At 34.9% G+C, this 24,327-nt stretch overlaps 1 protein-coding gene across 5 annotated transcripts in view; it reads right to left on the reverse strand.

The window, feature by feature from the left end:
* CRPPA (CDP-L-ribitol pyrophosphorylase A) overlaps positions 1-24,327 on the reverse strand; it is a 282,773-nt gene that overhangs the window by 128,869 nt on the left and 129,577 nt on the right. For all 5 annotated transcript variants that reach the window (XR_002807444.2, XM_023639317.2, XM_023639320.2 and 2 more), the window contains exons 7-8: positions 12,675-12,767; positions 12,102-12,194 (exon numbers count right to left, since the gene is read on the reverse strand). Coding sequence is in view for 4 of the 5 variants with exons in the window: in XM_023639317.2 (XP_023495085.1) it covers positions 12,102-12,194; positions 12,675-12,767 (186 nt within the window). In the remaining variant the exon portion in view is untranslated. The remainder of the gene's footprint in view (positions 1-12,101; positions 12,195-12,674; positions 12,768-24,327) is intronic.

Raw genomic sequence — 24,327 nt, forward strand, 5'->3', positions numbered from 1 at the left:
TTGAGCAACACAGACGAATGAGTGAAATATCACATTCTGCTGATATATTGTAATCCTAGCATATAACTTTGAAGGTTCAATTTTATATTTTTTACAATTTTTCAATTTTTAATTTTGTTCAATTTTATATTTACGACAAGGGCACAGGCTACTCACTTTCAGGCTTCTGGATCCATTTAATTGCAGAAGATAGATTGCAAGAAAAAACCCTTCTTCAACTGTTAACATTGTAAGTATCTAATAGGTCAATCAATTAATTGCACAATCCAAATAAAATACAGAAATAGAGTAGGAAGAGAAATCTCCAGCTATCTTCCATAATCTTTGGTTTTGAACTTTTGTCTTTGTCAAAATAACATAATACTTATTAGCTACGTTAGTAAATGCTACACACATGAACTAAAAGATAAAATGAATGCTCATAAATGCAATTTTTAATTTGCTTAATATAGTAGTGATCCATCAGACTTATTCTGAAACAAAACTACAGGATGCCTCCTCCAAAAATTTTGAAAATCACCCCCTAAATTCAATTTGTAAGAGAAAAATAATGTCCCACTTAAAACTGAGAAACATTTCAAAGGTTAATGCTACTTTTTAGAGTAAATACAGAAAATAATTTAAAATAAGACATAAGCAGTCATTTACTGACACAATAAGATGTGCTTCCTAACATGAAGCATGAAGATATACTTCACAAAAACTAAAAACAGATATCTGTAAATTTGATAATTATATTTCTTTTTCTAAAAGGCAAAATGGAAAATAATTGAACTATACTAAAAAGTAAGGAGGACAGCAGAAATCAAGATAGTAAAATTCATAAAGTTCAAATTTATACATAATAAATAATGGCCTAAAAACTCAGGTAGAAATAGGAGTGTTATTCTCCTTAAAAGAATGCAGCTATTACTTGAGATGTAATTTCTATTTACTTTCTCATACCTCACCCCCCTTCATTTCTGCAAGGAACCACAAAGTATTTTTTTTATGGTGGGCAGCACTTGAAACAGGGTGGAATAGGAGACATCAGGACCAGGAATATCAAGGCCAAACTCAAGTCAATAAACATTTCTGAATTCCTACTCATGCTGTGTTGGGAAAAGGGAAAGGACTGAGCACAGTGTAAGGAAGGATTCCGAGAGGAAATATTGTAACTCAAATTTTAAGGATAATAAGAGCCAGGCAAGCAAACACTAGAAAAATAGTGTCACAGGTAGAAAACCTCACCAGAGTAAACGCAGTTATGTCAAGTAACATGGTGCCTGTGTGGAACTCCAGCAGGTCAGTATTACCAGAGCACAAACTGCTCAGTGAGGAAATGAGAGTCAGAATGATAAAATGAAGCAAGAGCCCAACCAGGCCAAGCCTTTATGACCTGACTGCTTTTTGTCCAATACAGGATGAGGACCCTCTGGAAGGTTTTAATAAGGAGGGTAGCTTGGAAGATTTGCAATTAGCAAAATCCGTCATGATGGCTGTGATGAGGTCAAAAGTGAAGTAACAGAGGGACTGTCGGGAGTTCCTGGAGGAGAGAACATGGATTCAAATTTCTTAAACTGCGCGCACTTGAACATTCCTGCCACAACATAGAGTAATGATGATTAGAGATAAAAACATAAGAATTGGTACATGAGTAATACTTTAAATCATGAGACTTGACCCAGCGAGTATATGTCTATTAAAGAAATTTCTAACAGATATTTTAGGTAATGATACTGAGTAACTGTGGCAAACAGGTCATTTAGGATTGAAAATCTAAAGGTCAGAAAACTATGGCCCACAGGTCAAAGCCAGTCACCTGCCTGTTTTTTTTTTTTTTTGGAAATAAAGTTTTATTGAAACACAGCCACACCCATTATTTTACATCTTTTCTGTGGCTGCTTATGCAGTACCACAGCAGAGTTGAATAGCTGTAACAAAGACTTTAATGGCCCACAAAGCCTAAAATATTTACTAACTGGCACTTAACAAGAAACATTGCCAACCCCTTAAATATAAAGAAATTATCTCCGATCCAGGCAAAGAAATGGCCTGGGTTATCTCTTGTAAAATGAGAGCTTTCTACTAAACGGTTTTTAAGATCTTTTTCTCCTCTATCAATCTAGGTTTCTGTTACTTGAAAAGGGCAAGTATTGACATCCCTAATGAACGTCATGTGGTAAAGTGAAATGAGCACGAAGCTTATTCTTGAACCGAGGATAATGGCATCTATGATAATCAACTCTCAGAATTGCTCTGAGGATTAAATAGAATCATTTATTTTAAAAGAAAAGGATGGTGACACTATTTCAAGCATTCAGTAAGTGTCTGTTATTACTAACATTAAAATAAGTTTGCTAATAATATGCATTAGCAGGCCACATAGGGGGGAGGTCTGAGAATTATAAATGTAATGAGAGTTCCATTTCTTACAAATGGAAAAAGCAAGAAACACAAGATCACAGTTGGATTCTCATTGGTTGGGCAAAAATCCAAAACTCCATCATTACCATAAACATATTAAATTAAAAAACAAAAATTTATAGTTCTTTCTCAAAAGACCTAGAAATGGGTATAATACTCCGAGTACTCAGAAGAAACAAGCAGGTGACTTTAAGCAGTCCTTTCATTCTCAAACAAGAATTTTCCAGTGCCAATACTAGGATTATCTTGGCAACATGTGCTGCATTCTACCTTAGCAGGTACCAGTGAATCAAGTATCCCAGCATTTAAGTAAAATAAGTATAAGCTTCAAAATCCCATAACATAAAACCTCTGGTGCCTGGAAAATTGAATCATACTATACCTTTCAAAAGTATCACACATAAACTTATGGCAAAGAGGGTTCAAGCCAAAACACGTTTGGATCAAGAAGCTTTTTGCACTGATTCCATCACCTTTCTATACTTCCAATAAAACAGTTCAAGCTTTCTAGAAAACTGCAAAAGTAATCTATTTTTTTGGTGGCTATAGATTTTTATCCTAAAGGAATAGTGCTCAGGCCTGGTAATATTCTTACCATCTTCCTGCCTGCTAATGTTTTGAGCGATGGACAAGATTTGTTTTTGTTTTTGTTTTTTAGTTTAGTTTTTTTTTCAGAATATAAAGGATTAGTACAGAAAAGATTCATAATAAACATGATCCATCATACAAACATTATGTAAGACTTGGCAAAGGAATATGAAAGATTTATTTCTAAATTGTGCCTATATCTGGAATTCTATTAAAATTCAAATGAAGGAGGCCTTGGAGGAGAATAACTTACCTTTCCAAGTAGGCTTTAGAACAACAGCTTCTCTGCATACAAATACACACACTCATAGCACACACACGAATGAACAGAAAGCTTCTGGTATGAGTGAAATCTTTCTTATTGTCTCAGCTAACAAATTTGGGATAATCATCTGCCTACTCAACCTTCAGAAACAATCCAAAAAGATCCTTCTCTAATGTCTGCTCTCTTACTATCATTCACCCAGTTTCACAAGACGTAAAACTGGAGGTTATACTTTCTCTCTCTCATTAAGTCAAGCAGCAATTCTTCATGCTTCTAGTTCTTTAAATATATCTTGATTCCAGCCATTTCTGCCCATTCACTCTAAAACTAATCTAGTCCTAGCCACCACCATTATTACTTGGAATTCTGCGATAGCCTACTACCTAAACAAAATGCAGCATCAAGGAATCTCTCTGATCACTTCAATCCATTCTCTGTGCTGCATCCAGAATGATGGGTAAAACGCAAATCTGATCACATCAGTTTCTACTGGGCAGTGCTGCTTTATGGAGTTCAACATCTGAAGGCCTGCCTTGACCTAGACCTGTCACACTGGAGAGACCTCAACACTCCCCAATGTGTAGTTCATTTTCTATTTCAGATCCACTCGCTCTTTCCAGTCCTGACCATTCTATGTGCTACTCTTTCCATATGGAAATGTTATTCTTTCTATTCTTCATAGAGCTGAACCTTGCTCAGTCTTCTGAATTTCAGCTTTCTCTCCTACTCTTAAGGAGATCTCTCCTGATCTTCTATTCCAGGTCAAATTGCCCCTTTCTCAAGCAGATCTCGTTGAAGTTCTTACCTTGAGGTGGGGGATAGAAAGGACAGTGAACAAGACCCCCTGAACTCCCAACCACTGGATCACTTCCCAGGCTAACTCTGGTCATTTAATTAACCTCATATTATGTGAACCTTCATTTTGGAAAACAAAAATAGGTAAATTATTTCCTTAACTGATCAAGATAAAATCTGGAAAATTAGCTTATATAGAAACATCTTATTCTTCTAAAGTAGGATACAGTTTTTGTTTGTTTGTTTGTTTTGTTTTTTTTTTTTTTTTTTGGAGGAAGATTAGCCCTCAGCTACTGCCAGTCCTCCTCTTTTTGCTGAGGAAGCCTGGCTCTGAGCTAACATCCGTGCCCATCTTCCTCTAGTTTATACGTGGGACGCCTACCACAGCATGGCTGCCAAGCAGTGCCATGTCCGCACCCGGGATCCGAACCAGCGAACCCCGGGCCGCCGAGAAGCGGAACGTGCGAACTTAACCGCTGCGCCACCGGGCCGGCCCCAAAAGCAGGATACAGTTTTAAAAAAAGGTTCACATTATTAAATAAGCTACATGTATGTCAAAATACCTGTCACACAGATGTTCAATAAATGTTATATCAATCTATATTAAGCAAACAATTAGGTAATGAAGAGAATAGGATAGTTCCCTATAAAGTGCTAACTAGGTAACACCTAAACTACGTTTAAAATGAATTGGTAAGAGGAAGCACTGGTGTGAGCTTTAATGGTTAAGGAATCACTTTTAGAAGGCAGAGCCTGGGCTAGACATGGAAGAATAGATTCCTTGGGAGGGGGGAAAAAGATTAATGTTAACAACTCCTGTTAAAGAGAGAGAAAAAAGAGGAATGAACGCAAGAATGGAAAATCTAGACTTAACCTAATGAAAACCAGACTACAAAAAGAGGAAGATAAATAAGAAAGGGACAAATACAAGAGGAACCATTAAAAAAAAATCCTATGAGTCTTGTGATAAGGATTAAAGTATAGAAAGTTCTCAAAAATGGCTCAATAAAGGAATACCATATCACCTGATTCATAATTAACATGACCGTAATAATCTAAATTGCTCTACTATATCTATACATAAAAGACATGCATAGTAGATTATATGAAAGTAAAAGGAATTCACAACCTATAGCAGCACAGAAAATACCCTTAGAAAGAGAAGCCGCTTAGATGCCTTCAAGGGCATCCCACTCTGTTTACAGATAAAGATTCTCAACTCAAGTTCAAAGGCATGAAATAAGTAGCTAGGTTAACAGACACTTGTTATTTGCAGACCTAGTACTTGTATCCTGACCCTCACTCCAGGTTCAGCATCCTTAACATGCCAAAGGTCTCCTAAAACTTAAAAATAACAGCCAATTATTTCTATTCAATACTTCCTCTACAACAATATAACTTATTTTTCTCTGTGAAGTAAAACCCTTTTAAATCTTATAAACAAAGTCAGGTGTGGCATGTTTATATTAACATATGTATTATGTTAATTTATTACTAATTATAGAAGTATAACATGTAATTTGAAAATAAATGATATTGAAACTATTTGGTTCCATCTCTGGAAAGAAATAGCACAACATAATTAAGCTAAAGACCATTTCCACTATTTAAAATAGAACCCAGTACACAAAAAATCTAATGAGAGAAATTCCCAGGCATATTTTTTGAAAAACTGAATGACCAAACCAATTGTTCAATTCCTTTTCTAGGGCTAAAATTAATGTAAGCTGCCTAACAAAGAAGGCTAGTTTCATTTATTTTGCCTCCTGTGTATTTTATGTTAAATTTTATAAATGGATTTACCAGGACAGCACTGGCAATAAATTTACAAACAACTTTGTTCATCTGACCAAGCTCAGGAAACTACTTAAAATAGGAACATAGCACACCAAACCCTGTGCTTAATTAAGAAAAAAATATTCATAAAACCTAGAAAAAGTCCTCTGGAATTCATTCTACTTGCATATTCCAGTGGAACATCATTCTATCTGAAAATAACCTTTATTCATTAGAAGAAAGAATACTAGGAAGGTGTGCCCTCTGAGAATCATTTCTTTACACATCATCAGTTACATGTTCATCACAATTAATCTCAGGGAATTTGTATATCCCACAACACAAACTTTCCAGTAACCATTTAGCCATAAGCAAAGATCTCCTAAAATTTACAATAACAGTCAATTCTTTCTATTCAACACCCCCTACAAGAATGACTTCATCATTCCTCATCTTTGTGTTAAATACGAATTCCTTCATGACTGAAATTGTGAAAAGGTTCTAAAGGTATTTTAAACCACTATTTGTTAAGATTTTATTATTGATTTAGGCAGGAAATACCTGAGACTGACTATATCAGCAGAAAACAAATGAAAACATCGGTAGAATTTGTGGAAGTAATTGCATTTCTGCCACTGAAGCTGTGTATGACCATGAAAGAGAAAACTTCAATGTCTCTTAAGTGAAAACATAAAAATTCAACATACAACAAAGTTAAAATTTTCTGAAGGAAAAATCAAGATATCCATAAGCCTACAGTAGCAACATGGTTGAGTTTGAAGTAGAAAAGGGATTTGGATCTACTCCCTAGGTCATTCATTGGCTACTAAACACACAGAAAATACCCATTTGAAAATAAACTGGGGACCTAAAACATACATTGCAAAAAGTAAACCCAATATGGAGGCAATGAGCATTACAATGGCCAGCTCTCTTGTTTGTTTTATAAGAACTTGTATCTTAAAAACACATTTTCTTAGTCTAGTAATAATAGGGTTAACAGGAGGAAATGTATAGAGCAAATAGTTAAGTAAAGGGTGACAAAGATACACGTCTGGGGTCTGGTAAGAAATTTAACATGATCACAGAATTTTATAACTTAAATTCAATAAAGGCTCAATTACCCTGTGAAGCTAAAGTAAGAAGCCATTAGCACTTAAAAGAAGGAATCAATATGTTTTTCCAATTGGCATTTGTTCTTTATTAGGGAGGAATATTAAATACACATATGTATGTATATGTGTATTTTTAATCTTTTTCCATCTTATTATTTAACACATTCATAAGAGCATAAAAGTAACAAGTGTATATGATACATTGCACATTGGATTGATTCTGTTCCTGGCTCCGCCCTTGGTGAGCCGCAGAACCTTCTGGAAACAATTTACATCTCTGTGACAGCTTCCCCAGATGTGAAAGTATCAAGTTTTAAATGGATGGTGGTTTTCTATTTTTTTATTTGCTGACATGTTCAAATATTAAACATTTTGAAGTATTTTAAAGATCATATATTCTGATCTGTTATGTCAATAAACTACTTCCTGGTAACTAGAACTAAATGAGGCACTTTTGAAGGTTTATTTATGTTTTTCAAAGCATTAAAATTCCATATGGTAATTTATGTTTTGGGCTAAAGTAAATTCATGAAAAGATTCCTATCTCTCATAAAGCACCAATGAAATTATTGTCTACATTGTCAGAGGAAAGAACAGATCTCGTGTAATTATCCAGATAATTACTGTAAAATTATTTTGCTGTGGAAAAGTAATAAACTGTTTTATCAAGTAAAATTAAAGAGTTTGCTTCATTTCTCAGTTTTGAACTTCTACTTAGATTTCTTGCCAATTTCTTTTTGCTTTTAAAAATTTTAACATTTCTTTGGTGCCCATTATATGAATCAGCTATGCTTATTGAAAAAATAAGCTTTAAGTAAGAATATACTGTCCATTACTTCATCTGATAGTACCACTAAAGGGTGTTTTGTGGAAACCTTGCCAGATCCAAATAAATTAGAATCCCTATTTCATTTTCTGAATTTAGGAAGGTATTTTTTGAGAGTTTTACAATTGGTTTTACACAATCTTGGCTGGAAAACAGCTACAGTTAGTTTTGCCTCTTGAAACTCTCTTCTCCATCGCTGGGCAAAAAACAGCTCTCGGATCATTTGTTTATAAACAAGAACTCAGCCTACAATTCAGACTCTTGGTACTTTTGAGTCTTGTTTAATTTAGGTAAAAGCTTATGCTTTTTTGGAATGATTTTTCTATCAGAAATTTTATGAATTTATCTCTTATCATTTTCATAAATTTAATCTATTACTTTATATTTCCAAATATTTTTTCATCATTATTTAAGGATTGAACAAAAACACACGATAAGAGTAGAAAATAGAGAACAGAACATGTCCCACGTTGATGGCTATTCTATCAGGTGATTCCACAAAGAGCTTTCAGATAATCTTTTGAGAGCTGCAATCTAAAAAAGTTACTAGCACTGCTACATACCGCTCCCGCCCCTGGGTAACCACAAAGAAGAGAGGATAATAACAACTTCAGTCAACTCAGAATAAAAACGTGGATCCTTGATAACTTACACTATAGACTAAACAGCATCAAAAATCACATGTGAAAAGGACTCTCCGACACAATTCCTACACAATTTAACTTTACAAAAGAAAGCACTGGTTTTTAATGTTTATAAGGTTTTTCTTGTTAAAAGACATAGAAAGGGATCTAAATGTTTTAAATTCCTTTATGCCTACCAGTCTTTAATTTTAAGAAAGAGTATTTTTTTTGCTTTTAAGTAGGGAATATTCTCCTAGTACAAGGTATGCTTGTTATCTGAGTGTGTTTGCAAAGTCTCATAAGGTAAAAGATTGTACAAGGCAACAAATGTCATCCTAACACACACACAGATTCATTGAGAAACACAACACTTATAAAGAACCCCATTCGACTATCTCTGCCCACTTTAATAGTGACATCTATTTTAGCCCAAGTAGTCAACATTACAATCATCATTACCATCACCAATCAGTCTACAGCTGTTGTAGAAGTTTGGAAAATTCTGATAATTCAAAATAATTGCAATGAAATTAAGTTACATCTACCAAAACATAGGATTTCATTAAGCTGATCTAATTAACATTGGCAAACTATAATCATACTCAACACGACGAATGAAAACTTGGCAAAATTTGACCACTTAAAATATATAAAGATAAAACAATAAGAATGATGGCCCAAATAAAAATAGATGGCCCAAAAAGACTACTTCAAACAGAGAATTAATAAAGGATATTTTTATAAAACTGAAAATGTCCAGGGGCTGGCCTGGTGGCGTAGGGGTTAAGTTCACACGCTCCACTTTGGTGGCCTGCGGTTCACAGGTATGGATCCCAGGCACAGACCTGCACACTGTTCAGCAAGCCATGCTGTGGTAATGTCCCACATACAAAACAGAGGAAGACTGGCACAGTTGTTAGCTCAGGGCCAATTTCCTCACCAAAAAGAAAAAAAAAACAAAGTCCAAAAATATTTCTTCAAAAATGATCACTTGAAATGAAGCATATCACAACATAACATATAATGTCCACAACATTATGCAAAAAAGTTCATTTTTGCAAACATAATCTAAATTTTTTTTTAAATAAGATAACACTATCTTAATAAGTATCTTAGTTCTTTTAAGATAAAGTCTCAACTATGTTTTCTACTCTTCCTGGTGAAATTTTGTTCTTTCTTTAATTGGATCTTAAAGCAGTAGCCTCTTACCTATGCCAGTTTATGATAGATAACAAAAATCCCCTACATTAAATATTTCCTCTCCCATTTCACTTTCATAAAAGTTATGGAGAAGCTGATCTTCAGACAATCAAGACTCCTGCAGAACCTGAAATAAAATCTAATTGTGCTAAATACCCCTGTACCGAGGACCCAACACCATTAACTCTTCACTCTTTTAGTGTGTGGCTCCCTCCAAGAGACAAATATTTCAGATGAGGTTGAAAGTCACATGTTGACTACTGAATGACAACTAACAGACCATTTCAAAATTTTTCTATATCTACTTGAGAATATAAAAGACAATGTGGGCTGCATCAATACTGTAGGCCTGACACCAATTTTCAGCACTGAGAACCTGATCTAATGTTTTTGTCAAACAAATGCCCCATCTAACCTTACTATCAGCACACTGAGTCTACCTATGCAATGAGAAAATAATGGGTGAACAAATACTAATTATGAAGTGCCAACTCTCCAATTTAAACATTTCACAGTGTTTATAGTATATGGACTTATCGTTTACAGACTTATAATATTCCTACTCCTCAAACTAGAAAGGAAATGTCTCCCAGAACTAATTACATGATTATCCCTCATTCCCCTTAGTTTGATACAGAAAATCAGGTAGTCAAAAAAAATTCTGGCATTTACTGGGATACATAAAATAGAAGTCAACAGAAAATTAAATTCAAATATTTATAAAGTCAATACATAAATCTGGGGTTGAGATAACAATAGTAGCAATGAAACAGAAGAACCAACAGTTTAAAAACTGTGTGTGTGTATTTGATGTAGAAAGGCAGAGGGAAAAGGCAGAAGAAAAATTCAAAGATTACACAGATTCCCACCTGGGTGTCTGCCACACTGTTTTGGCCACTAAAGGAAGTCAATTGATGGAGAATGTGCTTTTGTGATAGATTTGATATGCTAGGCCTGAGAAGATAGTGAAGTACTCAAATGGAAGTACCTAATAGAATGTTGGAAAATGTATGACTGAAGCTCAAGAATAAGATTAGAGCAGCAGAAGTGAAGTTTGAGTCACCTCATGCAAATTCAAAAGAAGAGAAGCTAGGCTATTAAATGAAACTAACATTGCTTGCCTGCCAAGGGCCCAGCGCTGTGTTATCAACTACACTTTGCATTTATTCATTCATTTTAATCCTTACAATGACTTAAGAAGTAGGGTTATTAGCCTCATTTCTAAAATGAAGAAAGCAAGCCTCAGACAAGTTAAGTAACTTGACCACAGAACTAAGGTATTCTGAGTTCAAAGCCTTTGCTCTCTTCTCTCTTCACAGTATTGGACTGCCTCCTTAGAATAATATCTGGGAATATGGAATGAATGAGATTTCTAAGTAAGTTAATGTGGAGAGAGGAACAGAGGGCCAAACACACAGCTCTGAACTTACCTCTATCCTACAGAACCTTAGAGCCTTCTAACATTGGATACATTTCAGAATGTCCTAAAAAACTTCAAAGAAAGTACCTATATTTCTGTTAAAATCAGACACATGTAGAATTTGGGTTTACATAATCAGCAGGACCCAAGGAACTTATCTTTAGGGCTTATGACCAAACAGGCCAGTGAAATAACCAAACCTCCCCCAACTGCTAATTTGTTTCTACTTGCATTGCTCAGTCTAGAGTTGCTTATTTGTAATGCAAATTATCACTATTCTGTATTAATGATCTTACCTAACAAGAATTAAATTACCACACTACGGGATGGGCCTGAGCTTTAGGGAACTTGGCAATTGCTAAGCAACTGTTCTGAGAATTTCATGTTTGGAATCCCTTCCCTCAGCAAAATGCTGCAGACTACAGATGCTGCTCCTCAGCCAGTTTGGCAGGCCCGGCCTCTGGTTTCATTCCTTCCTGGTTTTGCTCTCTGATATTTCCCTCTGCTATATAGTTTAATAGGCCAATCAAGTAAATTCTGAACTAAACATACACTTTTAGCCTTTCACGGAAAAGATCTCTCCAAAATTGTCATGGGTCATTCTTACAGGTGTTTTCTCATCTGTTGCTCACTCTACTTTTACTGTCCATGAACAGAGAAGATGAAACAACCTAAGAGTATATCTTCTTCCATCTTATTTTTACCTCTTTCTTTTTAATTGGTGATTTCTTCTCTAATGGCATTCTGTAATACACTAAATAAAGCTCTTTCACATCCTCCAAACAAATAGTCAACTCAGCAATACTCTTTACAATTTTAATGAAGGAAAAGAAATGAAATATGTTGCCAGGGTGAAATAAATTGTTTCCCAAACCTGTCAGTTCAACAAAATAATAAGGGCAGTAATAAGGGCAGGAGTCACAGAAGTCATAGCAACAGAGTAAGCTCAAGAATCCACAAAGAGGAGTTTCTTCTTTGGGGATTGGATGAATTTCCTCAATTGGATGAAATTTTGTTAAATAGAAAAGTTGAATTTCAAGAAAGGATGTATAAGTTTGAGGAGAAAAATCTGCGTTAATTCACTTACTGAAATAACAACAACAGGATATAAAATGGAAAGATTACTCTCTTCAAGCGCATTCAGTAATTTCCGGGTTTCTTCAAAATCAGAGGTCATAACCTGAAAGACGAGAAACGTAAAAGGAAGTGAAAAGAAGTTCTTAAATGACTTAAAAGTTAATTCATGGGAAAAAATGGAGAGCTTTTATGTAAACATTCAAACTTATTTATCAAACTTAATTTTTAATTTTCAAACAATTTTAAAGGATCTCATAAGGTTATACCTATGAAAATTTTAACTATTCATTAATTCAAACCTGTGTCATCTTATCTGCTTTACACCAGGTACAAAATAGAACACTGAAAATACTGTCTAAAGAAATATCACCCTCTTCTCATTATGGGAATCAGCTTGTTAGAAAACGTTATTTCCCTATTTCAAAAGATAAAAAATAAAATTTCCAAATACATATTGAATAACACAATTCATCTATCAAGATCTTAAATTCAAATATTTAAGAATCAAGGAAAATAAATTCTCTTCCACATTACATTTACACAGATCCTCAAGGGATTTCAATCATTTGTATTTACTACTTACATTTACACAAACAAAATTGTAGCACTGCTCTAAGATGATCTGTTGAAGATCTCTGCCAGCATGACACAGAGCCCCAGATGTGACTTTTACATGCTACGAGAAACAATTAGAGGAAAAAAGAGTTTACAAACTAGATAGAAAGACCAAATGTGAACATAAACAACTCAGTTACAAACGAGTACAAAATTGCCATAGGCACCTAAAGCCAAGGACCACATGTAAAAACAAGATAATTCAGGCTGAAGTTTACAAGGCTACCAAGAAAAAGACATTTGAACTAGTCCATGAATAACGAATATTATTTTAGCAAACAAGGAAATGGGAAATTGTTTCAGATAAGAAAAAATGTAGAAAAGGCACAGAATACATTCAGGAACAGGCAAGTAGTCTGATTTTTCTTATACAAAGAATATATTACAGAGAATGTTAGAATAAAATACAAAAGCTTTGTTAGGGATTGTTGGAGGGTTCTGGCAGCATGTTAAATCCTACCATTACAAAGAACAGATTTAACTAAACCTGGAATGACTAAAAGCAGGGAAAGCAATAAGAAATTATCATAATAACGTAAGTGATAGAGAAATAAGATTTCAACTAGGGCACTGAGAATAAGATAAAAGAAGAGATTATTACTAAAGGTAGTCCCAGACTAGATTTAGAAGGAATAGTACCTATATCATGAAATCTTTCCTAATAAGATTTTTATTCCATAGAGTTCAATTTCCTAATTAACTTCTATTTTTTCTATTATAACAATATGAACAAAAAATTACTACCCAAGGGAACTGTTATGACGATATCTCTGCTATAATAATTCCACAAGAAGTCACATTTCAGTGGTTAATACTGGCATTATATTTAGAATGCTTTACAATTTATGATTCTAAAATACAATGCTTGTTCCTTAGTAAAGCATCAAACTCTGTACCTCTAATAGCATCACCTATTCAGCAGAATTTTGTTTTAATTCTACATAATTTTGACAAAATATTTGAGACAGGGAAGTAAAGGTTTTGAGGTCTTATCTTTGCTATAGAAATTAGGTGGCTCATAAATTTCAAGAATTTTATCTTGGTTTAAAGTTCTTACTGAGTACAAAGTTCAGGGAGAAGATTATTAGAAAAACAAAAACCCATAGGCATCAGCCACATATTGATAGTAAAATAGAGAAGAAATCAGCTTCCACTGTGCAACGTTAAGTTTGTTCAAAGAGTTACATCTTCTAGATATTACAGGGAGACAACTTTTCAGGGGTTTCTCACATATCCAATCATTTTCAAAGGCATCAATAGCTAATTTACTCCAGATTGGCTTTTCAAGGATGTTTGCACAGCAGGCAGACTTATAAAGATAGCTATATCTCTTCCTGGAGCAAATTTGCTTATGTTCCAGAAAGTAAAGATAGAGACACGTCTTTCCTTGGAGCAGATTTGCTTGGCATTCCAGAGTAATAAAGACAATGTCTCTCTTTTAAGAGGAGGATGGGCTGGTTTGCCAGCAGTCCCTGTATAAGGCTAGTGATTCTTGATATCAAGATTTTTCTTTGATGTACCTCACTGGCCTGGCAATATCGAGCCCTAATACAATTTCCCTATGGGAACTGCAATTCAGAAAATCAGCACTACACTGTTATTCTCCTTGCTGCTATGGTTGTGACTAACAAACTGTCTTTTCTTTGACCCTGGAGTTTCCTGTCTCTTGCCAATATTTACGATATTGGCATACATGTTTGTGTACAAGTAGGGCATAATCCGCAGATCCTGCCATGTTTCTGACTTGACAGATAGGAAATAAGGCAACCACATTATTGGATCTTAACTTCAACAAATGTGGGTGAATGCTGAATTAAAAATGACCGAGTTTAAAATTTTCTTTTGTATGTACTCAAATGAAGATGTTCTCTAGAATAAGAACATGAGGGATATTCTGATTTAGCTTTTTAACTATTAAAACTGATATACTTCAGGGCCGGCCCTATGGCCGAGTGGTTGGGTTCACCCGCTCTGCTTCAGCAGCCCAGTGTTTTGCTGGCCCAGGATTTCGCGGGTTCAAATCCTGGGTGCAGACATGGCACCACTCATCGGGCCATGCTGGGGTGGCATCCCACATGCCATAACTGGAAGGACCCACAACTAAAAATATACAACTATGTACCGGGGGGCTTTGAGGAGAAAAAGGAAAAATAAAATCTTTAAAATTGATGCACTTCTTGAAGACAGGGTATGGGATCCTTGAGGGCAGAAACATTGATGTTTTTACCACTAGCAAATGCTTGATAAATAGGTTTTTAAAACTAACCGCAATCTTGTGGGTTTTTTTTAAGAGATCTTGTTTCAAGAAAAAAAGGCATATGTTCTTAAAAGCAACAATGTGGAAAAGTCTTTTTAAAAGGTTAAAAAAAATTCATCCAAATATACCACTACCTAGAAATAATTACTCTGAACATCGGATAAGTATCATTACAACAATTTTCTATTCATAATAGATGCAGCGAGCCGGCAGGACAAAAGGAGGAACGAACAAAAAGCATCACCACGTTTTATTAAAATGGGATCATAATATGCATGTCATTTTTAATCAAATCATTTAATGTTAGCAAAAAACAAAAAAAAAACCAACATGAAGATAGTAAAACTGAAGGTGCTGCCAAACTTCAGATAATTCTGATAATTCTTCACTCCCAGAGAGCTTAGTTTCTAAATGTTAAGAAAGATACCATGAACAGGATTAAGACACTGGACTTTTAATGGCAATGCATTTGATTTGTAAATCAGCATTAATTGACTTGCTTCTATGAGAGAGAAAGAAATAGCACATTTTAACCTCCATCCACAGCCTAGTTCTGGTCAATCATTATCTTTACCTTGACAAAGTTTACTAGATTTATAGCATCTTCTATAGCCATAATTCACACAATCTAGAAATAATATATCTACAGTCAAGGAAACTTTTTAAACAATATCTATTTCAAAATTCTTCATTTTAATTCACTTTATTTAAGGAACTTCATCTGCAAGTGGTTTTTGTTTTGTTTTTTTTTACAAAAGCCACAACATTTTATGTTGCTTGAGTTTTTGCTTCTATACTCAAAGAATAGCTTACCTAGGAATAAAGTTCGGTTCATACTTTGTTTCCCTCACAGATCTGTAGTCACTGTTCCAAAATTTTCAAACACTGTGCACTATCCTACTGCTTCTCATATGCCGTTTGTCATTCACTCACTCTCCATCACTTTACTGGGCAAATTTCAACATCAAGTAGTTGTACCACGAAGTCCTCATAGATGTTGTATTTGATTTTTTTTTCCTTATTGTCTTTATAACTAAAAGACAATTTGGCTGGCGGTATATATTCTTGGATTCCACTTTCATTCCCTCCAAAGTTTCTAAACACTGCTTCATTGTATTTGGATAGTGAACATTGTAGAGATTCAAGAGCTCAGACACAGTAACCTTCTTTCTATAAGCTTTGTTTTTGTTTTTTTGTGCCTCAGTACCTACTTTAAGAATTCTTTATGAGGAAGTTCAAAATCTTAATCAGAATCAGAACATTTAATTGTCAATAGGCTTTTCCTCAATTTTTCCTGAAAATATACTTTTCAGGTCTTATAGAATCAGTTTGCCATTTCAAGGAAATTTTCTTCTAGCTTCCAGAATTTCTTGGTTCGTCTACCTGACGTATAAACATTATCCATATGTTCGATGTCTTTATCATCATTCATATCTATTTTGGTTTAGTTTTCATTTAATTTTTACTTGGAATACACTGTGATTATCCCAATTTCCCTCTATGACAATTACCTGATTTCTGTTGTATTCTATTTCTAATGTACTAATTAGCCCTATAATAGTGTTGCTCTAGTCTTAATTTTGTTCCCTTAGTTATTCAGTCACTCAGCCTCTTGCAATGTCATCTTTTAAGTTTTTAATTTTTTTGAATTCACATTTTTACTAAGTTCTTCAACAGAAGAAAACGATATGAGAATATTTTGCGGGGTAGAGAGAGCCTTGCAGTTTCTTTCAGATTTTTAAAATCTGATGCCTTCACTTTCAGCCCTTCAATGTACTTCTCCCTAACTTAAAAATATTAAGAATTATCTGGCTTCAATGAATCACCTTTTGCCCTCTAACAATGTCTTGGAGACAAATCCAGGGGTGGGGTTTAGAAGACATGATGACCCAGATAATCATCCTGTTTCTTTCTTGACTGTTACTTTTGAAATTTATGCATGAAGCTGGGTCTTTCACCTTTGTTGGTGGTTGTAAGTAATTTTGTTTGCTTGATTTACTGATTTGTTGTTTTTTTAAGCACTGGAGGAAGGAAATCGTGTAAATGATATTCAATCTATCATATTCAGCTGGTTGTCACCATCATTTTTAAATTTTTCAAGGAATTAATCTGCTTTACTTGTTGTCTTAGTCCATTTGGGCTGCTATAACAAAATACCATAGACTTGGTGGCTTAAACAAATGAACATTTTTTCCCATAGTTCTGGAGGCTGGGAAGTCCAAGTCCAAGGTGAAGGCGCTGGTAGATTCGGTGTCTGGTAAAGGGCACTTCCTGCTTCTAAGACAGCAGTCTTCTTGCTTTCTCCTCACACAGTGGAAGAGGCAAGGGAGCTTTCTGCAGTCTCTTCTGAAAGAACACTAATCCCATTCATGAATGTTCTATCCTCATGAACTGATCACCTCCCAAAGGCCCCACCTCCTAATACCATCACATTGGGTTTAGGATTTCAACATACGAATTGGGGAACAGAACACTTTCAGTCTACAGCAATTGTATACTGGACATACTTTTAAAAAAAGGTAAAGTATTCACTAAACATTAAGAGTATTTTAAGTTTAGCATTCCTAAAATAGAGCTGCTTTCATTTTTTCAATTAAGAATATGCAATTTAATATACATACATATGTCTTACATGTACGTGTTGCATGTAATTCCTACTAAATCTAAAATTGTGAATTTGTCATTAAAGTCCTCCATAATCTACCTATGTCCTATTTAAATCCTAACAATCCAACTCCACTCTTCAGCACAAATATTCTTAAACTCTAAGGCCATATTCCTCTAGGCTCATTCTTGCCTGTGATGGCTTCAGCCCATATTGACTTCAACATATACTTGTTTTCATATTAAAACTATTACATATTTTGTCTTTTTCTTTTTCTTTTTTTTTTTTGGTGAGGAAGATTGGCCCTGAGTTAACATCTATTGCCAGTCTTCCACTTTTTGCTTGAGGAAGATTGTCACTGAGCTAACATCTCTGCCAGTCTTCCTCTATTTTGTATGTGGGATGCCGCTACAGCATAGCTTGATGAGCAGTGTGTAGGTCCGCAACTGTAATGTGAACCTGCAAACCCTGGGCCACTGAAGTAGAGCACGTGAACTTAACCACTATGCCCACTATGCCACCAGGCCAGCCCCAAAGCTATTATATATTTCTTAAACCTTATTAACGGTTAAATAAATATAATATAAGCTCTTAGAATATAGGCCATAGATACAGATATATGAAAAGAACACTGCCCAACCGTTAAAATATATTTGCTCTCATTATTTGAAAAATTAAAAATGACAATTAAAAGATAAAGCTATTCACTAACTAATGCCCACAGACTAAGATAGAAATGCATATACAATATTGTTACAAAAGGCATTAAATATTGGCATTTTTGTACCCCCTTTAAAAAAAGCTCAAAAACCAAACTGCAACTTTTTTCTTCTTGAAATTGAGATACTTTTAATAATTGTTTCCAGTTAAGTGTAATTCTTTTATTTGGTCATACTGCTTTCCTTCCAACCAGAAAACAAACAATATTTTCCATGCTTGAGTAAAGAAACTTAGATTTTACCTAAATATAGCAGAGGAGTCTTTGACACTTTGAATAAACAAAGACCACATTAGACAATGCTATTAGGCTGTTTATGAAAAGGGTCTATGGCATCATCTTATGCTGTCATTCCCAATGTTTCCACACTCAAACACAACAAATGGAGCAATCCACTGGCTACAAGAACTCCTTGTTCTGTAAATATCTTGGTTCAAAGAACATTTAAACAAAATTTAAAACAACCTTCCAATGTGTTCAGTAAAATTAAAGAAGGATACCAAAAGAAAAAAGGAAAAAAAATTCTTTCCTTACAACAAATAAGTATGTAGAAAAGATTTACTATTAACTAAATGCAAACATCTGCATATTCAAAATACTATTTAAAGCATGGATATTAGGAAGGGAAGTGGGTTGTCAAAAAATGTTTTCCATTTCAAGAAGAGTTAAGGCTAAACTAAGGCTGAAAGACTTTGATTCAAGTCCCATGAGTCAGAGGTTCAAAAATGTGTTTTTGAAAAGCCAACTCTCTTTCTACAGAACATGCTGGCTGGATCACCTCTGAATCCAAATCCATCAATTTCTCACCTCCCTCCCATTCAAACAATGGCACTAATGTGGGTGTAAACAAGGGAATCAGAGAGACAGATGCACTTTCTTTCCACTCTGTAGACAACACATTAAGAATTAAAAGTCTTGTGGTTGCCAAGGGCTGGTGGGGGTAGGGGTGGGGAAATGGGAAAATGGTGGTCCAAGGGTACAAAGTTCCAGTTATGCAAGATGAATAAATTCTGGAAATCTAATGTACAGCCTAGTGACTGCAATTAACAATATTGTATTGTATACTTGAAATTTACTAAGAGAGTAGATCTTAAGTGTTCTCACCACAAAAAAAAAAAAGAAAGAAAATGGTAACTATGTGAGGTGATGGATACATTAATTAACTTGACTGTGATGATCATTTCAAAGTGTATCTGTATACCAAAGCATCAAGTTGTATACCTTAAATATATCCAATTTTTATTTGTCAGTTATACCTCGGTAAAACTGGGGGGAAAGTCTTTCTATACTGCAAATTCAGATTTTTTAAGGTAACCATTTGTAGCTATAGTCAGCTGCCAACTGAAGGCTGAGAATTGGGCCATCAGCTCATCAGTCAGTGACCATCAGTGGAGATGCCTCTGGCCTGTGGGTGCTATGTCTGGACCTTTAGTCAGAGGATAACAGCCCAGAGCCTCTCCATCTTGATTTTTAGTAATCTTCACCTGAGATACCCCTTTAAGAAATATTCACTCTTTTCAAACTTTTGAGTTGCCAATAAACATTTACTTTATGGTTATTTTTAGACTTTTGTGGAGGTTTTATCCACCTAGCATTGCACATTTACTGTATTATTTTTTATTTTTTAGAATCAGTGTTCAGCCTCTTTTTTTGCAAAGAGCATGGCCTCTGAAGCCAAGCTCCCTGGGTTTAAATGTAGCTCTGAAACAAACTTGCTGTGTGACTCTGGGTAAATTACCTAGGCCCTGTGGCTCAGTTTAGTCATCAATAAAAAAAATTGTTCAGAATTGATAGGAAGATTAGTTAAAGTAATATGTGAGAGTTAAAGATTAACTTTTCAAGGATCTTCTCCCTATTGGTTGGCCTCCTGGAAAGCTTCAGAAAAAAAAGCTACAGCTTTAAGGCAATGAAGCTTGAGGTAATAAAATAATCAGGTTACCATTCTGCCATGTTATGTAAGCTATGAACCCCCAACCACAAACACTGAGCTAGTGGATCATACCAGTGGCCCTCTACTTCATAAGCTGCCACCATAAGACTCAGATTCTAACCTGTTGGACACACCAAAGTCTTGATATTCTCCCAATCCTAAATGCTGGGCCGGCAGAACAGCACTAGAACCAAGGTTCTGTCGTGGTGACTGGTGTTGGATCCCAGTCTCTTATCAAACCAGGGAAAGGGCTGGTACTTCCTTAATTATGCAGCTTAAAAGCCACACGGTGCAAAGTTTGGAATCTAACATTCTGCCTTGAAGATCCATTTGCAATGCTTCATAATGCAATGGACACTGCCTTCGTTCCTGAGTACATGAACTTTCCCCAATAATCACTGTTCTAGAAACACTGAAGTCTAATGTGAGCGCTGTCATGTCATTCATCTTTGTTTGCTTGAATATATGTAAGGCACTAGTGGTCATCCTTGCATAGAGCATATATTCAATATTTGCTATTATTACTCCACTCACTTCTCATCTAACTTCCACTTTTAAACGACACTTTAACACAACACCCTATCTCCATTACCCCTTTGCATTTTATACCTTGGATTTATTGAAGCTTTACCATTTGTCAGAATCTGTGTTAAATACTTTAAACAATTATCTTATTGAAATCACATAGCACACTTGTACATATATTATCATCATCCTCATGCTTGGACAAGGAAGCTGAGGCACAGAAGTTTAAAAAGAAGCCAGTAAGGGGTAGTACACAGACTAAAGTCTGCTGGACTCCAGGTCCACATACTTAACCTCTAAAGTACACCAAGTATCAGTTTACCCCAGGTGACTATTACCTCATTATGGAAGTCACAGGACCTTTACTCAGATGAGTGATACTACAGGTCCTAACGTCAATCCAGGAGAAAGACCTGATGTAGAGGATGTAATGTGAGTACTAAAAAGCTTAATTGCTGCCATACACAATGCCCTAATAGATCATTTTTCTGGGTCCTGGACAGGGAAGAAAGAATTTAAGAAGGTCATCCAATTCACGTTCTCAGATTTGATCCTGGAAGAGTCAAGTGCTTCTGAACCACTGCATTCACTACCAGCTGAGCCATTTGTGATGGTAGCAGAAGTGATTGTTGTGGTGATACTCTTAATAAAAGTCCTTCTTTATGCATCCCTCTCTTTCATTGTTAAAATTCCCTTGGAAGGCCAATTATTGTTCTGATGCAAAACTACAAGGACTGTGGAATGGAAAACACAGGCCCTAATCCTAACAAGCCTGAGCACTAACAAAAGAATTCAAGGCTCCATTTTATCATACAGATTAGACATGTGAAGCTAGATAGTGTCTAAACAAAACGTAAAGCTACCAAATGCACATCTGCTCAAGCTTATCTTTCCATTGAATTCTACTATAGAATGTTACACTATATATAACTAATGGACAATTTGGTAGTAAATGAGAAATGACTGGCATTAGCTCATAAATCATGTTTGGCAGGCATATTTTGTAAATATTGTCCATTTTGTCATTTTGTAAATGACAAAGGATGATATGTTAAAAAGGTACGTGTAGTAATATGACCTGTTGATGTTTCTTACTAACGCATAAAACATCTGCAAGCTGAGAATCAGCAAGCTGACATAAACCAATCTTATCCGTCTTCGTTAAAAATAAAGTCTCAAAGAGTATTCTATCCATTGAGGCATTAGAATTCCATTCATTCAACCAATAAACATTTATTGAGGGCTCTGAGCCAGACACTAGATTGTACACTGAGACCATAGCAATGAATCAGATGAAGTTGCTATTCTTACGGCGAAGATGAAATAAAGTTTTGACCTGTGCTCCCCCAATTTCAATATGCATAAAAATCTCTGGGAATTTTGTTAAAACTACAGATTTTGATCCTTTTACATATTAGGTGGGGTCTAAGAATCTGCATTTCTAACAAGCTTCCAGTTGATGTTGCTATAACTGGTCCATGGATCACACTTTCAAGCAGCAAGAGGTTAGATAATTTGAACCCACGTTAATCTAAAGGTCCTCTCTCATTTTCAGGAGATATATTTACTGAGGAGTGTGCCTCCATCCAGCAGTCAGAAGATAACTTTAACCTTGACTCTATCGAAGCTATTGCCTTTCTGTACCATCTAAAATAAATTACCTCTATCTTTATTAAATCTATCAGTATGGCAAACGCCAGTGACTAAAATCAAGAATTCATTACTTCAGTTGTTTTTTTCCCTCAAGTTCTTGCCAAATGTACAGCATAATCTAATTTTACATTTAACAAAATTTTAACTTTTTCTAACTAATACAAACACTGCCCAGATGGATACAGAAATATAATTAGAGCCTTTTTCCATACAAATATGCACTAATAAAATATGTACAAGTTATATTCTAGTCAAAATGTCATAATTTGAAATTACTAGTTAGAATCCACACCAATAGTTTCCAATCAGTTTTATAGATGATTTAAATAGTCTACTAAAGACTATAAATAGTTTATTACATTTAGCTATGCATTCATTGGAAATATGATATATATAGCTTTACCCCCTCCCCCTCAAGCCATTGTAAAATTTGAGAGTGCATGAAACAAAACAGGTTCTATTAGCAGCTCTTAACTGTGGGCAACTTTGTCCTCAGGGGAAATTAAGCAATGTCAGGAGACATTTTCAGTTGTCACATGGGGAAGCACTTGGGATGGGGAAGCACTACTGGCGCCTAGTGGTAGAGGATAAAGATGCTATTCAATATTCTATGATGCACACATGGGTCAGCCCTCCAGAACAAAGAATTATATGTACCAAAACGTCAATAGTATAGCTATCACAAAACCCTGGGTTAGATGGAGAGTTCTAGTTTTTGGTCTTCAGCATTATTCATGAATCAATAACTGACACTAAAAGCAGTAATATTCTAGCAACTTCAAGGCTTTATTATAGTCATTCTTTTCTCAAAGGAAATACTAAAATTGCATTTTATCAAATGTTGTAATATAATTTTTAAAATGATATCATACCACAAATGTGACAAGTGTGTTCAAAATGGCTAGATAAGATGAGGTATATATTAAAAACAAATTCTCAGCTCAAACTCCGTCTGCCACATAGTCTTTATATTATCTCTAATTTTCAATTAGAAAGGAAATAAACAAGAAAACTAAAAACAGCTATAAATATGTATGAATAGCAAAGTGAAGAGTTCTTTCACATATAATCATAAAGAAACTATACACTAGATGAACTTTCAAGCAATATTTAATACCACCTCAATACTTGTACAATCCAAATACTGCCATTGTAAATGTTTAAACACCATACAGTAAGCGAACTATTTTTCATTAATGTATTTTCCTTTCAAATGAGAAATAAAATTGCTATATTTACCTGTAAAATAAAATTTCCATCTTAAATAACTTTCCATTATGAGTTACATATTAATAACCTATTGAATATACATTGTCTAGCCTATAGGTCCAAAATTTTTTTAATGAAGGATATTAAACATATCCTTAATAGATATTGACAATAAATCACATTTTGAGCAAAAATAACAGAAAAATGATGTAATTTATTTCAGAAGTGTGTGAACATGTGTATACATCAGGATATTTTTAAAGCAGTATATGTCTAGATAATAGAGAAAGGTAGCTTCATATCTTGATACAGAATTTTATTACAGATTCTGAAGAACAAATCTTAAAATGTTGCTTATGGACCTATTTCTGCACTCCACTGCAACTCCCCTTCTGCAGAGCTCATTTCTCCATCACCGTCTCTCCTCTCTCTTTCCTTTCCTGACAGAGGGCTACTGGCCACCAACTTCATCACCGTTGCTAACTCTAGTTGTTCTAATCTCTGCAACATCTGCTATTTGCCCTTCTTTTCCCTCCTTTTGTAAAAAGTTTTCTTCTTGTTGCGAAATCAATTAGAATTTCTTGGGGGTACTTTGTGTTTAAACTCTTCTCATCTGTTTACATGATTGATGGACGCCTAACGGCTACCTCTTTATCTCCAAAAACATATTTGGCTGATGTCCAGCTGGAGAGATATCCCACAATCTTGCTTGTTCATCATCCTA

Source organism: Equus caballus, chromosome 4 (genome assembly GCF_041296265.1).
Source record: "Equus caballus isolate H_3958 breed thoroughbred chromosome 4, TB-T2T, whole genome shotgun sequence".
NCBI lineage: Eukaryota > Metazoa > Chordata > Mammalia > Perissodactyla > Equidae > Equus > Equus caballus.